This window comes from Erpetoichthys calabaricus, chromosome 11 (assembly GCF_900747795.2).
Source record: "Erpetoichthys calabaricus chromosome 11, fErpCal1.3, whole genome shotgun sequence".
NCBI lineage: Eukaryota > Metazoa > Chordata > Cladistia > Polypteriformes > Polypteridae > Erpetoichthys > Erpetoichthys calabaricus.
Genome location: NC_041404.2, coordinates 47,691,682 through 47,709,804, shown reverse-complemented (window position 1 = coordinate 47,709,804; position 18,123 = coordinate 47,691,682). Strand labels below are relative to the sequence as shown.

The window sequence follows — 18,123 nt, the reverse complement described above, 5'->3', positions numbered from 1 at the left end:
TCCACAGGTATGTCATCTGGACCAACGGCCTTTCCATTTTTCATCCTCTTCATAACTGTCTTTTCTTCCTCCTTGCTAATCTGTTGTACTTCCTGATTTACTATCTCCACATCATCCAACCTTTCTCTCTCTTCATTCACCAGTCTCTCAAAGTACTCTTTCCCATCTGCTCAACACACCCTTCTCACTTGTGAGTACGTTTCCATCTTTATCCTTTTATCACCCTAATCTGCTGCACATCTTTCCCAGCTCGGTCCATCTTTGTAGCCCTCCGGTCCTTTTCTCCCTCCTAAGGGCTTGTTTATACTTCACACTCAGAACACATACGCATCATGGCTGCCACGCGTTCCCAGTGTTCACTTGATGCGTCCTCTGAGCAGGTCCTCAGAAATTAACACGACGCATGCGCGAGTTGCAGTACCAGCAAAAAGTCGGGGGGTGCATTGTGATAAAAGTCAGAACGTGACGTCAGAGTCTGTTAGGCTTTCTGTCCCATGTAGATAGTTATGTGTGTGCTTCGATGTTTCATGAGTGGTGAAGCAAAATGCCGACATACAGGTGCATTCATGGTGCTTTTATATTCAAGCGTCGCATATTCCTGATCGTAATGACACAATACATTTTAAGACTCGCATACCATTTTTTTTTTTTTTTTTTCTTGGGCTTCCTCCTGACCAGACAGCAGCAATTGCAACATAGAACACATTACATTTATGATATTCCAACTCTCTGCACATTTATAATCCATTAAATAATGAATACTGTTAATAATTACACACATGGTGGTGACACACCAGCGGACCAGCGGTAGCACTGCTGTCTCGCAGGGAGTCGCGTCTCTGGTATTCCCTGACTGGAGTTTGCATGTTTTCCTGCTGTGTTTCCACAGTGTGCTCCAGTTTCCTTCCAAAGATATGCAGATTTGGTGACACTAAAATGATGCTAGTATATGTGAGTGCTTGTATTCGCCATGTGATGAGTTGGTGTCCCATCTAGAGATTGTTTCTGCCTCGTGCCCAATGCTTGCTTGAATGGACACATCCCGGATTGATGGATTTAATCATTAAGCATCCTTTTCAGAGATATTGCGGTAAGGTGTCATCGGAATTTAATGGGTGTTCCAGGAAATACACAACACAGCGAAGCCGAACCTGGTCTCACCGTGATATCTCGCACTGCCACCTGGTGGATTCTTCCAGATTTACGTAAAGTATGCGCGCAAGTATAAAATGCTTGCGTAGCAGGAGCGTCATGTGAAGTATAAATCTGGCCTCAATGTCCAACCTCTCATACAAGTCATCATACGTCTTTTCTTTAGCCTTCGCCACTCTCTTCACCTTGCGCCGTTTCTCCTTGTACTCTTCTCTACTTTCTGCATCTCTCTGACTGTTCCACTTCTTCTTCTCCATCCTCTTCCTCTGTACTTCCCCATTCCACCACCAGGTTTCCTTTTCGTCATTCCTCTGTCCAGATGTCACGCCAAGCACCCTTCTTGCTGTCACTCTTACTACATCTCCTGTTGTTTCCCAAGTGTCTGGTAACATCCCAACTAATATAGAACCTATACCAACTTAAAATCCAGCCATGGCTTAACCCACCTCTTTGTTGGCTGTGTTCATTGCTTTTACTAATGAACATCCCTTTAAAGCATTCTGTGTGCAAGAAGAGCTATCCACTAGAAGCACCTAAGAATATTTACTTCCAATATGATGTGTGAGTCTTTCTAACATGTGGCCAATGGCTTGCTAATGGGAATAGCCCTTAATAGCCCATTATGTGTATTTTGCACAACTGAAAATTTTATCCTTTCAGTTTCATTTACTGTCTAGGATATTGAATTAGGTATAATTTGTGTCAACCTAAAATCATTCAAAAGGTGTGATCAAAAATGTTTTTTTACAGTCTAACGGAGATTGAAAATTAAGCTATTTCTCTCATAATGAGTGAGCTACAGTATTACTGTCGTAAGATAGAATGGGGTGCATTCATTCACAGCAGATGATCATCTAAGGCAAAAAAGTTTACCTCTGATTAAAACTTGAAGGAATAGAATGACTATATCATCAAAGCAAAATCTATGTTTTCATTTTGGATACTAGTGAAACATTTTGTGCTCAGATTATAGTGAATAATTATACCGCATTAGGAAGTGTTTATTAAAAAAAAATTCTCAGTTTTCAAAATTTGCCCACATGATTCTGTATATCCAGCGAGTGAGCCATAATGGTCCGTGTACTTTTTGGTATTTGAAATTTCATTTTAGAAACAAAAACGGAAAAAAGAAAATGAAAGGAAAGTTCAGATTTTAATTTTTGATCAAAGAATAAAATGATGGAAAATAAAGTATTTTTTAATTCTGTGGTAACAAATAGCAGTCATAAACTTAAAATTACACAACTTTTCTCGATTTATTTGCGATTCAAATAATGAATGTGTTATAGCTCAAAAAAACCAAAATTGATGCATTTTCGTTGTCTGAAACCGGAGGTACTTCTTCTTCTGCGCGATTTTTGACCACACGTACGAACAGCCCTCCTCCTCACAACACATCGACTGACGGCCTTGAGTTACACTACATGGCATCAGCAGAGGATGGACCATTACGTTGTTTTTCGGAACAGTAAAAGAGTGACACTCCGGGACGAGGACATAACTGCAGAAAAATGAGTCGCATCTTTCAGGTAAAAATACAAGCTTTGCAAACTTGGCTTCATTGATGTGGCAGTTCTTTTATGAACGTTAATGTTGTTACTTACTGTGAAACAGTTAACATTTGGTGATTTCATTTACTAACACTAAATCTGGCAATTTTTATAGTGCAAGCATTTTGAATGTGTGTAAATGTGTGAATGGTTGCTCATTGACAAGTGTAACACATGTTAAGAAAACTTTCTGTAAATTACGTTGCTCTCCTAACATGCGTTACATTTGTGCGCACTCTTAATACTCGAAATGTTTACTGTATAGTAGCCGGTAAAAGTCAATGAGCAACCATTCAAAATGCTAGCACTATAAAAATTGCCAGACTTAGTGTTAGTAAATGAAATCACCAAATTTTATCAGTTTCACAGTAAGTAATAACAATAACATTCATAAAAGAACTGCCACATCAATGAAGCAAAGTTTGCAAAGCTTGTATTTTTTACCTGAAAGATGCGACTCATTTTTCTGCAGTTATGTACTCGTCCCGGAGTGTCACTCTTTTACTGTTCCGAAAAAAACAACGTAATGTGAGACGGTTGTGGCGAGCGTCCTCTTCTACGCGGTTGCCTGCTGGGGAGGCAGCATTAAGAAGAAAGATGCCTCACGCCTGGACAAACTGGTGAGGAAGGCAAGCTCTATTGTTGGCATGGAGCTGGACAGTTTGACATCTGTGACAGAGAGACGGGCGCTCAGCAGGCTCCTATCAATTATTGAAAATCCACTGCATCCACTGAACAGTATCATCTCCAGACAGAGGAGCAGCTTCAGCGACAGACTGCTGTCACTGTCATGCTCCACTGACAGATTGAGGAGATCGTTCCTCCCCCAAACTATGCGACTTTTCAATTCCACCCGGGGGGGTAAACGTTAACATTATATAAAGTTATTGTCTGTTTTTACCTGCATTATTATCGATCTTTAATATTGTTTTTTTGTATCAGTAAGGTGCTGCTGGAGTATGTGAATTTCCCCTTGAGATTAATAAAGTATCCATCCATCCATCCATCCATCCTCTGCTGATGCCATGCAGTGTACCTTCAAGGCCGTCGGTCGATGTGTTGTGAGGAGGAGGACTGTTTGTTCGTGTCGTCAAAAATCACGCAGAAGAAGTACCACCTCCGGTTTCAGACAACGAAAATGCGTCTGTTTTGTTGTTTTTGAGCTATTACACTTTCATTATTTGAATCGCAAATAAATCGAGAAAAGTATGTGTAATTTTAAGTTTATGACTGCTATTTGTTACCACAGAATTAAAAAATACCTTATTTTCCCTCATTTCATTTTTTGATCAAAAATCAAAATCTGAACATTCCTTTCATTTTCGTTTTTCCTTTTTTGCTTTTAAAATGAAATTTCAAATACCAAAAAGTACACGGACCCATAATACACCACAGATGAAGATAAGTCTATTTAATTTTTTTTTTAATCCAAAAAACAAAAATCAAATCTTCCTACCTAACTAGCTTTTTTTTTTTTCTATAATTTTTTTGAGAAGTTCAAGAGGTGAGAGATAACTGTACCAGCAGATTCTCAAATAAAAGAGGAAACTAAAGAAGCCTTTTGCAAAGAGGAGCTAAGCCTCATTGCACAGAAAAGAACAAATACCACAAATGAGGTCAAATTGTTAACTTGCTAGTACAATTTTATATTTTAAGTGAACAAGATATATTTACTGTTTTGAATAAATGTTTATTGCATGCATCACAAGCTCTCATAAGTTACAAACACAAAAGAAATATCTGCCTGCAAAGGTAGGAAAGTTTCTAATCTTCCACCCGTATGGAACAGGTGTCCAGAAATTCGGACATTGTCTTTGCTACTCTTGGTACATGTCCATTTAGCTAAATATTTAAGAATAAATGAGACCCCACACTTGCGTAAAACTTTGTGGGTAAGATGATTTGAATTATTTGCACATTAGGATGTTAGCTAATTCTCTTTCTTGTTAACAATTTACGTATGTAATAGACTTTAAATAGTTTTCTTTGAAAATGACAATTGGCAAACAGTAGACACCAAGGTAAATTTAAATTTCCCCTTGGGGACAAATAAAGTATCTATCATAATGTTTTCTATACTGGTGCTGTTACTTTCTTCTATTCTCACTTGTAAACAGAACACATTTGTGCTTTTTATCACCACATGATTAAGGAGAGGCATATTAGCTCCTGCCCAGGTAGACCTTCTCATGCTGCCCGTTTTTGTAATGCAGCCTTTAGAAATGGTGCGTTTTTATCCTCGTGGGCACATCTGGGTTTAAAGAAGACTCTGGGTTCCTTCCATTCTATTCATTACATTAAGCGTCTTCATTTCCTTTGTATTTTGTTCTTTTTCTACCTTGATCTCATATCATTCCTAAAGATGTAATGTGCCCTCTCCTCTAAAACTTTACCTATTGTGTGATAGATTCCACACTTGTTACTCTAAGTAACCTTCTATTGACCCTAACTTGTTCATTATCCCGAATTAAAATCTTTTAAGTATTTGTCTATGGGTACCAAATATCCTATCCTTGTATTCTGTTTAAATTTGTCCACTATTTATATATTATGCCACAAAAACCTCAAGGGACTTCTAGCCCCTTATGTAATATCCCTGGAACATTTATCCATGCGTTTTTACAATTGTGTGCTACTGAGTGCTTCTTGTCCTTTTGTGCCCAGCTATTCTGCCTTTAAATATTAATATTCTTCCTCTACTTTTTATTTTTATGCTCCATAATCTTATATGCATCATCTGCTTTGTTTATATAGCATAGACTTCTCATTTTGCACAATAGCAGCAATATTGGCTTTAACCCCTTGATGGAAGTCCTCTAATTCTCTTTTAATGAAAATGAAATGAAATGAAATTTTATTTCACTGTCTGTTTTTCTTACAAAAATTTGTTCACAAAAATACAATTATGAAGTGACTAATAAGACATTATGAAATAAAGTTAAGACTATTTCTTTGTGAAACTATTCTGAAAACGGTCCAAAAATGTTCTCTAACCTTTAGAAAGAAAAACTCTATGTTCGCACATTAAATGAAGAATTAACACATTCTTTTATCAGTCCAGTTACAAGCAGGTATTGTCCCCTGATAACCTTGTTGCAGTAAAAACATAACTGCAGAATGCTAATTCAGGACAGTGTTGTGGAAACCATGCTTCAGAGGGTTTTACCAGCTTAGTCAGCATGAATAAAAGTTGGTATTGTAGTTTGGTTGTACCCAAAACCACAGTGTAGGCAAAATGGCATTTATCATGCCTATATTTTCATTTTAGTCAGAAAAAAGTCTTCCTGCATTTATTTTTTTTTGTGTGTGTGAAGTGCTATCAATTATATAAATATACACATTGTAGACTTCATAACAGAAAGAACGTAGGGCTTGCATTGTATGTTTGTCAAATTGTAGAACATGATGTGCTTATTGGATTTGGAGTGATGCATTTTAGTTTTTTTTTTTTTTCTTTTTTTCAAAGCGTACAAATTAAACCTATTTCTTGAGGAGACAAAGGTTTATCACAGAAAATTGCTTAATGGAGCCATAAATTAAACTAGATCCAAAGCACTTAATTGTTATAATTATTTTTGCAACTATTACACTAGTTTGGTCCTTAATTCTCATAACCCTCACTTTTGTCAATCTACAGGTTGCACTCTATTCCTAGTCCTGTTCTTTTGCTTTATACAGGCAGGTTGAAACTTAGTAAAGAAACTTCTGAGTATTGATTTTAAATTAGATATTCTGCTAATAGCTATATTAAAAAAATAGAAATTTACTGAGTAGTCTACTGTTATGTGAACTTCTTTTTGTTAAATTTTTTATGAGCCCTGTTTACTTTGAAAGAGGTTGAAACAAAATAAGCATTAAATGGTTCAGAATATAACAAATACATTTATCCATTGGCTATTATAGTGTTACGTGCTTAAAGCTATCCATATCTATTCCGTTCATCCTCCAAATGATATGCCATCTCCTGGGAACACCCTGATTTTATAGCTCCTGGACCAGAAGGTGTGGAGTTAGTTGTCCTCATTGGTTAGCAATCTCGCCCCCTGGTGTGCCTGGGTGGTAGTGCTTACGTTTGAGCCTGGAAGGTGACTCTCTAACAAGCATGCATGGCACTCTATATATCTTAATTATAGATATTCTAACTGTGTGTTTTTGTTTCATTTGACAGAGGATGCTAAAGTTCCAGGAATTTTCAAAGGGATTAACCTCATTAACTCCAAAAGCCTCTTTTCACAAGAAATTTACGAGGTACAATACCTTCAATTTCAGTTGCCCGCGGGAAGACACAAACGTGAGTCTTAAAGTGATTTATTTTATACAAGTACAGCATATTCATAGGTGTGTACAGTAGGATTGTATTACTTTTAAGGTATGCAGTAAACTTTTCTCTGATATTGGTTAGATTTCACACATTCATCTTATCCTTCTTCAGATTATGTCTCTGTTTATTAGTATCTGTGCCTTAAAAAAATCACATTTTAAAGACTACATAATCCTTTGGAGCCCCACTTCATAAAATGACCAAGACCCCATTTATTCCATTTATATCTTCAAAGTGTAAAACAAAGTTAATTCTTACAATGCCTTAATGTTTGAAATAAAAATGTAGCAAAATTGGCCTACCTACATTATACATGTGTCAAAACTGAGCCCTATTCAAAATTTGAGATTGCATTTCACATATAAATAGGGATCAAAAAAGCACAACCATTGTGCCAAGTTCATTGCATTTGGGTAAGAAGTTAAAGTGTACATTCTCTAATAAACCTAACAGTATTAAATGCATTGAGCACTTCAACTAATGCATATGTATGTAGTTTTAACAGTGCATTGCAGTTTTAGTCTCATCGCTAATGTATTCGACACAAATGTCCACCTTATGCTTGATCTCTGAACAGAAACGCCTCTTAACGTAGTCGTTAATATCAGATGAAGTAATAGTCAAAAGTCCATTTCAGCCATAAGACTATGAAAATGATTTATGCAAATAACTGTGTTATAAGGAAATATTTTTAATTTGTATGACATGATTGATGTGACAGTGAGAAACTACAGCAGAAAAGTATGATGGGTTCTATTACAAGTAATTGAAATAGACTTGATGTTTATGAAGGTTTAAATCCTGCAGAATTAGCAGAGGGTGTGGTCTGTTATGACTGAAGTATTGTGACATTTAAAAAGGAATTCACATTGACTGTTATAATGCAACTGATAACAAGGGATAGAGAAGAGGTCATTTATTGGATTACCTTGTAACATACGCTAGTAGGCTAATTGGGTAAAAATATTGTAACAGATGGAGCATTCCAAAATAGTAGTTATTTTATAGAACAGTTCAAAATTTTTAGTTGCCTCAGACAGTTCATTACAGACACCACGTGGATGTGCGTTTTTCTATTTGTCATGTGCTGTGGAAACGAGGATGCTCACGGGTTCCTTTCCAGTGGACAGAAGGTCAAGCATCTGTACCCCTGCAATTTTGCAGAAGTTAAACTTTTTAATTTTTTTGAAAGGTTTTTCAAAAGACTTCCTGAACAATGTGCCTGTAGGCATGAATAAAATATCATATCTTCATTGTTAGCTTTAATAAGGGAATTAATTTGCCAAAAGAAAGAGGCTTACAACTACATCAGAATGTTCTCTGTACTGATCATTTAAACTGCTTTCAGTCATGTTTTTGTAATCATAGAAGTAAAATTAAATCTGGATAACCATGTTTGGTTGAGGTTGTTGACTGTTTCACTAATATCAAAACAAAGTGGATGGAGCTCCAGAAAACCTAATCCTATGTCTTTTAGTTTGTACCAAAGTAACAAGTGACACAAAGAAAATGAAACTGACTGAGATGGTGAATATTGTTGCCAGATGCTCACACTGTGCACATACCAAACATCAACTTATGCCTTTTGCAATCTCCTTCATCTCTCTATATTTCTATCCCAATCACCAGGAGCTGCTGCTTATCCTGGAACCCTCTGGCAGTGTAATGGGACACTAGCCAATCCCACGGCACACTCTCATACTAGAAGTCACCCTGGTCAGTCCAGAATTGTATGACTTTCAAGTGTGAAAGTATAATCCACAGTAATGTAAAGAATATTCAGACTATACAGTGTATGGTCATGATACTAACCACTGATCCACCAGGTTTTGTTTAAGAATGTGAGGCTGGCAAACTATCAAAGTGTTTCTCTAAATTAACTTTTCTTTTTTGGCACAATGGCATCCTAGTTAAACCATATTTCCAGATGGTCCTCTGGCTTCTTTTTTCAACCAAGTAAAAGGAATACATGTACAGAATGACATCTTTGGTGGCTTTTTCAAATTTAGTGACTTCAGCCAGAAATGGTGGCTATCCTTATGTTCTCATATATGTATAAAGAGAGAGGGATTTTGAATATTGTTTAGGTCTATTAATGTGTGTTAGCTGACTAATAATTTTTAAGCAGTCCCAAATAAATCCTAGACAAATTATAAATCAAAAGGAGATATTAACATTTTTGGTGTAATAATGCTTGGCTCAGACCCAGTACTGGTAAAAACTGGACATTTTAACAAAAAGCTGAAAAGATTTAACATTTTTATGTCACCTATAAAGAATTAGATCCAAATTTAAAAAAAAAAAATGCAATTGCTTAGTCACTTCGGAAAACATTAGAAGTGTGGGCTTAGGTATATATAAAAATAAAGAGATCCCTGTAGAGCCATGCACTTTGTCAGCCAGAAGCTCAATTGAATTAGCACTCGCAGAAAAAGCACACAGTTGGTGATTTGTGCAGTGTTAAGTATGGTCGGTCAGGAAAAGGGTGATTTAAAAAAAAAAAAAAAAAAAAAACTGTAAGCAGAAGCTAAATTATAAAGAATTGGACTACAAGAGTTATTGTTTTTGAAAAGAAAGACTGCAATACTAAATATACTCTGGCCTTTTTGACAGGCTCCAAAAGCAACAGATTTTATAGCGCTGTGTGTATGTGTATTTAAAAATTCTAGGGCTGTAGATTGTGCTTTCATCTCAGAATCCCTAACACCCTGTAGCTGATAGGTGGATTGCTGTGGATTATAGCGATCTAAGTTAGTGTTTAGTTTAAAGAAAGTTACGGGTAAAGAAAGCAGTAATATATCAAAAACATTGTTAATAAGTATTTCTCTTGCCATTTGACTGGTTATGTAGGTGTATATAATCCTGAGTAAAATAAACTCACTTCTCACAAGTAAAATGGAGTAGATCCTGCTTTGCTAATGTACTGTCACACTGTAGTGACCTGTATATTAATCTTATATGGACTGTCTTGAAATGGTATTGAGAAATAAAAAAAAAACATTTTTTGTATTTACTTATTTTGGCTGATGTCTTTATCCAAAGCGATTTAGAAAGTTTGAGATACAATTGGTCACATTTAGTTAGTTTTTCCAGTTATAGCACAGGCAGGTAAAGTGACTTGCTCATGGGTTAGTAGTGTAGTTTAAATCCGCAGCCTCATAGTCTGAAGTCCAGAGCTCAAAGTCTTCATTACTGTGCCACACTAAAAGTGAGCCCAAACTAAAATGTTTTGTATTATATATGCCAGACTGGTTTCTTTTTCTGCTGTTCATTCATTTTATAGGATTATGGCACATACAGTATTTAATATAAATGCATGTGAATCTAAAAATAGATTAACTAGAGACATCCGTGATTTTAAAATGTAATCCTCCTCTTCTTCTTTCGGCTGCTCCCGTTAGGGATTGCAACAGCGGATCATTTTCTTCCATATCTTTCTGTCCTCATCATCTTGCTCTGTTACACCCATCACCTGCATGTCCTCTTTTCCCACATCCGTAAACCTTCACTTAGGCCTTCCTCTATTCCTCTTCCCTGGCAGCTCTATTCTTAGCATCCTTCTCCCAATATACCCAGCATCTCTCATCTGTACATGTCCAAACCAATGCCATCTCGCCTTTTTGACTTTGTCCCCCAACCGTCCAACTTGAGCTGACCCTCTAATGTCCTCATTTCTAATCCTGTCCATCCTCATCACACCCAGTGCAAATCTTAGCATCTTTAACTCTGCTACTTCCAGCTCTGTCTCCTGCTTTCTGATCAGTATTGCCGTCTCCAGCCCATATCACGTAGCTGGTCTCACTACCATCCTGTAGACCTTCCCTTTCACTCTTGCTGATACCCATCTGTCACAAATTACTCATGACACTCTTCTGCACCCACTCCACCCTGCCTGCACTCTTTTTCACTTCTCTTCCACAATCCCCATTACTCTGTACTGTTGATCCCAAGTATTTAAACTCCTCCACCTTCGCCAACTCTACTCCCTTCATCCTCACCCTTCTACTGACCTCCCTCTCATTTACACACATGTATTCTGTTATTTCTCTTCTCTCTAGAGCATATCAAGTCTCCTAAACATGTTATGATTTATGTTAATATTAAAATTTTTAATTGATTTTTATTAATGTTTGTTGGTTGATAAAATGTATTACAAGATTTGTTTAGCATTTTATTTGGCTGTATTACCATGTCAGTTGTCCATTATATGACAAATTGAGCACATCAGTAGTGAAGGCACTATTCGGTTTAAAAAAAAACAAAAAACTTTTTACCAAATACAAGAATATGTTAAGGAGAAAAACTCAACACTAAGCCTATACCTGACTCAAACAACCATATAATAAAAGAACCCTATGTAAAGTAGTTCTTTACATAAAACAACAAATGAAATAAAGTTCAACACAGGCCTTAGTCTAGATTTTGGCAAGAATGTATTAATGTAATTCTAAATCAGGCCCTTGCAGAAATGTTTTTAGCTTTTACTTTCTAATTTGAGAGTGCGCTATCTTTTTGAGCACTGTTTTAGTCATAACCTCTTGGAATATTACAATGCATTGCTGATTTGAAAATAAAAACTTGGGGTTCTATTTTATTATAAAGCAATGTAAGAAATTTTATTTGGGAGGTATACATGACATGGAAAATATTACTATCAAATTAAGTATCTGTCATAACTGGAAGAATGAGTTTGTCAAAGAGTGAGCACACTGCCTCATACATGTTTCTGGTCACAGACTGGAGACAACTGCTGGTGACAATTAACTGAACACAACACTGAAGTGTTTCAAACAGATCCTAACTCTGCATCTGTTATGATTTTAGTTCATATACCTAATAACACTGACCACAATGAAGGTCCAGACGTATTTCTTTATAACAATGTAACCATCGTTTAGAGAAGAGCTTATACTTTAACAACCAGTGATCTGATAGTAAGAAGAAAAACTGACCAAGATGATGTGACTAACTCTTCAGAAGAAATAAATGAAATCTCAATGCACCACTGTTGTATTTTTTTTTTTAAATTGGCACAAAACCTGATTATGGTGTTAAACATTATTATTTCACCTATTTTAAGTACAGTATATGATTATGTTTGCATATTAGTGTCATAATTTAGAGTTTTCTTTGTAATCTTTTGTTTCTGTGTTTTGTTATACTGTTTTTGTGTATTTTTTTTTTAGAGGCTTGATGACATTTTGTAATTGTCTCTGCATGCTTGTGGTCATTTTATTTAGGATGCTTTTACAATTTAGAACAATTGGAAGTGTGAGCTACGAACTAAATCTGCACTCTCTCTCTCTCTCTCTCTCTCTCCTATTTATATACCCTGCTTGATAAGCTTTCTGCACAGTAGGGTGGGGATAGAGTACCTCATGCTTTGTTGGGGAGCCCCTTAAGACTGCTGACAGATTAGCAGAGCTACAGGGATGATTATAGTCCTTTTAGTACAAGTGTCTTCAGTTTACATACATTTATTTATTTTATATTTTAACAGTATAGCTTGCTGAATAAAGACTTCCAGGCAACTGAAAAAAAATGAGATGCAACTGTTTAATTATTAACCGAGCATTAAGGCTGTCAGTGATGTAGCTAAGAAAGCCTAAGACAAATTAATGAAATTTGCTTGTTTACTTTGTATAGTATTGATCAGTAGACAGTTTAAGGAAGGCTAATGGAAGATTCTGGTCAGAAGAAAAGTATTTTTTAAGGTTAATGGGTTAACAGTTAAGATAAATAACTGTTACCAAAAATGTGTCTTTAACCAGTTGTTTACTTTTCGAATATAAAGTAACTGGCACAGCTTCATGGAATTGGATTCTTAATAATGAATGGCCACAAGCCTTTCCATTCCTGTGTTTGGAGAAGATGCTATAACTCCTCTGAAGATAGACATACGGTTGACCAAGACCTCACTGAAACATTGTAAGACAATGGCACTGACCCATGTGCCTTATTCAGTTTTTTTTTGTTTAACTTTTAAATGCATCAAATAGTAAGGGTGCATTTATTGTAATGTGTGGAGATTGTATGAGGTTTGGTTTTATTTAGAGATACAGTAAAACATCTTAGTTCAGCTGTAGAGGCAGCAAAAGCAATACAAATTAAGCATTAAAGTTTTAATTGGGCATAGACTTGCATAGGGTCACATAGTTGCAGCAGAAACTAGGGTAGTGTTTCTTTTTTTTAAGTGTATAAAATTGTGTTGATGCAACTTATTTATTACATTTTTGGCTTTAAATCATAAGCTTGGCTAATGTGGAATTTGTATCATGTCCCTGTAAGTTCATAGGTTTTTCTGTGGGTTCTTCAGTTTTTCTCCCATATCACAAATGCATTGGTTATGTTAATTGGCAACTCTGTATTTGGAATAAGCTGATTCATTAGTAAGAGGAAGGTTGCTCTAAGTCAGGGGTGGGCAGATTCAGTCCTGGAGGGCCGCAGTGGCTGCAGGTTTTTGCTCCAACCCAATTGCTTAATAAGAAACCCTTATTGCTCAAGGAACACTTCTGCTTCACTTTAGTTGTCTCGCTCGTTAAGATTTTGAACCCTTATTGCTTATTTTAGTCTTAAACAGCTGTAATCTTGGTGTTTAATTGCTCCTAATTAGCAATACCATGCAAATGACAAAAGAGACCAGCATTTCTCCATTTAGCTTGTTACCATTTACGCCTGTGTGTATTTATTGTGCACTATTTGGTTTAATTAAATACTTGGAAGGAAAGTGAAGAGAAAAAAAGTGAAGCACTGAGAATTACTCATCTGTTTTAGACTTCAGATCATTTGGATGATATCCTTAGGAAGGAAAATAAATCTAGGATATTAGAATGACCTGACATGGCAGAGTTAAAGCACTAGCAAGCCATGCAATTATATAAATTGACAAGGATTGTTTTTTAATTAAGCAACTGGGTTGGAACAAAAACCTGCAACCACTGCGGCCCTCCAGGACTGAATCTGCCCACCCCTGCTCTAAGTCAAGGTAAGAGCTCGTATTTGACAAAAGAGAAAAGACCATTCAGTCCATCAAGCTCGTTTTATTTAATAAACTGTCCCAATATTTCATCCAGATACTTCTTTAAGGTTGTCAGTGTCTGTTTCAATTCTATGGCTTGATAGTTTGTCCCGGACTCCCACAACTGTTTGTGTAAAGAAGTGCTTCCTGGTTTCAGTCCTAAATGCACTTCCCCTTAATTTCCACTGATGTCCATGAGTAGCTGATTCATCATTAAGCTAAAACAATTCTGCTGGATCCACTAAGTTTTTGCTGCCCCACAATGCAGAGCTAGATTAACCAGGTTCAGATAATTTATGCATGTCTTATTTTCACTATCATATTTTTTTTAATTTTACTTGAACTTTTATAGTTGAGGACTGGAAAATAAAACTGGTTGCAATAGACTAGTATTAAGAATACTCTGGTTAGTAAAGTACAGGCCACAACAAAGTAAAGCTTAGATATCAATAGTGACTGCAAGCACACATTTCAATGAAAAAGTTTATGTTAAATTACCTAGATGTAAGGTATTTTAAAGTGGTGTAGTACTTGTTTTTCTGTAAACCAACATCCACTTAGGAATGGCATGTCATTTTCTAACAAGCTTAATCCAGGCAAGGGTTACAGGAGGGCTGAACCCTATCCCAGCTGGCATAGGTGGCAAGACTCAAACCCTGGATAGGACGTCAGTCCATCACAGGACAAATGCACACAAACACACGATAGGGACAATTCACGTAACCTGCATGTCTTTGGATAGTGGGATGAAACTGGAGCAACTGGAGGAAACCCATGCAAACTCCAAGCAGCACTACCATTACACCGCTGTGCCACCCTCACTTAGGAATGTGATATATAAATTCTATAATGAAATACTATGCCCAGATAAACAATGTAAATGGTCTACTTAGAAGATTAATTTCTATTCTCAAACTTTTTAACTCCACAGAGTGATAAAAAGGAAGTTGGTGCATTTACAAAGCTATAGGCTTCTAAGTGTTGACCTTTTGCATACAGTGTAGTATGTGTGTTTTTTTTTTTTTTTTTTTTTAAATAAATACAGTTTACTCCATAAAGCCATGTCACATTACACAACTTTTCCAGTGATTTAGTCATAGTCTGTATTTACATAACCTTAGCAAGTCAGAGGCAGCCAGTGTCACACTTCTGCGAAGCTTGTCGTGTAATGTGACATGCTTAGTGACTTGCTACAATAAAATCAAAAAGGTTTGATTTTTGCCCTTAGTCTTGGGGTGGGCTTGTGTGAATGAGAGCTAACACCCAATGAAAGCTCATCTGGAAGTACAACACATACAGTGCAACAAGGAATTTGGAACATGGGGGCTTTACACCTTGCAAACATGTGATAACAAGTCCTTATTCCTTCTGGGTCAGGGTAAACAGTCCTTATCTTCAACCCGGGAGCACGTCGTTTCTTCCTGTCATTGGATTATGACGCACTTCCGGGTTATAGGGCATATATGAGTCCACGAGCCTCCCTACAGTGACTCCCGGTGGTCCCCATGCTGTTGGGAGAGCTCCTCCTGGCGGCCTGGGGGTGAGGGCCGGAAACTCTCGCCGGCCATCCATCACAATATATATATATATATATAATATATAATAATATAATATAATATGAGAGAGAATCTCACAAAAGTGAGATATATATTGTGACAGTAGAGGGCGCTGTCACTCCTCAAACCACGCAGACAAACGTCCAGGACACCAAGTAAAAGTACTAGAAATATTTTTAATTTCTTTTCGATATTGTGCCACAGTAGACCCCACAATCACCCCAATAAACAATAAATCAATAATCATAATCCAATAAATCAATCCTCCACTCCCAGCTGCTTGCTGGGTCTCTCATAGTCCTTTATATAGTCCTTGACCCGGAAGTGCTCCTGTCCTTCTGTCCATGTGATTTAATAGCACTTCCGGGTCAGATGAAGACTTGCATTTTTCTTCAGCCCAGAAGTACTCCCAAGTCACGGGGACAGAAGAACAGAAGTACTTCCGGGCTGAAGAAAAATAGGGAAAAAGGGCTATAGGGAAAATAAAAATCCCTGCGTCTCCCTGCAGTGTCACACGATGGCACCCACGGCACCCAGCAAGGCTGTGAAGCCGAACTCCATCTCCCATGGTGCCCTGTGGGAATCCGGGGCACCTCCATGCTGCAGGGAAGATGCCATCTAGCGTCCTGGATGTGTCGACCGGGATGAACTGCCGGCCATCCATCACTAATATATATTCACATAATGTGATGACAGCATTAGTATAGGCTTTCTAATGAATCAAACAGCAAGTATAGGTACAATATGATTACAAATTGCACTGTATTCTTAACAAATGCTAAAAATTTAAAATTGGCAATGAGATACGACCAAAAGCTAAAAGTTCCAACCAAAAATTGCTTTAAAGAAAGCAGAAATCACTTAGGAATCCAGCACAACCAAGAAAGAAAAAAAGAACTGGAGAATGTCAATAAGGGACTCGGATGTTTTCAAGAAACCAATGAGAACCATGCAGGACTTCTGAAATGATTAAACATTTGATATGATTATAAGCGCAAGTCTCAATATTTTAACTGTTAAATGTCAAAATAGATACAGTATGTATCAGTTATTTTATATGTTTTTGTAACTGAGAAGTAGATTTAGCATTTTCTAATACCAGATATTGTCCTGCCTTTTCAAGACTGAAACCTAATTTGAACCACTTTCATTTCTATAAACCAAGTGTTGCCGTTAGGACTTAACGGTTGAGTTTCACAATCGTTTGACGGTTACAATACGTTTTATTTATTCATGAAAAGTTGAATGTACTGTGTAACTTTCAGTATATTAGGAGTACTCAGTATTATTGGATGGTTTCTGCGACTTCCTGATATCATGCAGAAAATCATGTGCCCTCCTAAATAGGAAAACACATACTGCAAAGTAAGTGCATACAAGTAGTTACTCCTGCATATTTAAAACTATCTATAGTTGTTTTAAATTAATGAAAAATAAGCCTAGTTATTAGTATTTTCATGCAAGATGCATAATTATTAAAAATAAAGGAAGAAGTTTTGCTCACCAAAACCACATTTCCTGTTGTGGCTAGTTGCTATGGTAAAATTTCCTGTGGCAACAGGAAGCGATAGTAATTGCAAAATAAAAGGATATGAATAAGGTGCTTATGAAAAAGTGCAATATATAGAATTATTACCTTGGGAGTGTTCGCAGAGACTGATGTTTTAAGATTAAGATATGTCAAAGAAAACAAAACCTCTTGGTGTCCCAAATGGCCACTTGGTAAGTGCTTAATATTTATTAAATATGCTATGTTCTTATTGTTTAAAATTTAATTTAAACTGGAGTTTAACAGAGCAACTCTGGCAATTCAGCATGGCTCTTGGAAGGCCAGTGTGAAGAGTGTAGGTTATCATTACAGCCATTTCCCTGTATTATTTTCAATCTTGTATTAATCATGTTGTTCCTATATAAATATATATATTATTAACCTTTTAAGGTGTCAGACACCAAATTTCCCTGTATGTTTAATGTATTTTAAATTCTCTTAGTTTACTAAGTTGACAGGTGTGAGCTTTTGTTTCATTCATTTTAAAATCTCTTGGTTACAAGCAAATTTGAAAATCACATGAGCTGAAAAAGATATGAAATTACTGCACCTATTTTAGTATACAAATACTGTTTATATCTGGGTCTTTTTCTTCATTAATATTCATAGTGGAGAAACTGCCACTTCTAACTGAACAATTTGGCTGACTAAATAAGCAAGAATATATAAGAGCAGACCTGTAAGATCAATCACTTGCGTCATTTTTGTTAAAGTTATGTTTAAGCAAGAAACTTCATTTTATTGTGTCAATCCAGATACTTGCAATAGTATTTAAGCAGTAACTTAATGTATACTACCTGATTATTGTTCACAGCAGAGTGTTACATTTTCATTTTTACCACTTAATCAAATTTACAGTATATGGAAATGTATACTGAATGCTGTAGTATGTTCATAACGAAATCCACATAGCTCATATATAACACTTCACATAAGCATAAATGTCAAATTGTGGAACTATTAGAGATCATATTAAA

General features: G+C 36.4%; 1 protein-coding gene across 2 annotated transcripts in view; it reads left to right on the top strand.

The window, feature by feature from the left end:
- The window catches only part of rgs14b (regulator of G protein signaling 14b), an 87,179-nt gene that overhangs the window by 11,451 nt on the left and 57,605 nt on the right, over positions 1-18,123 (top strand). Inside the window, exon 2 of one of the 2 annotated variants that reach the window (XM_028813071.2) lies at positions 6,871-6,993. In XM_028813071.2, coding sequence (XP_028668904.2) covers positions 6,871-6,993 — 123 coding nt within the window. Of the gene's footprint in view, positions 1-6,870; positions 6,994-17,180; positions 17,320-18,123 lie in introns of those variants that run through there. The other variant, XM_028813072.2, reaches the window with a different exon arrangement.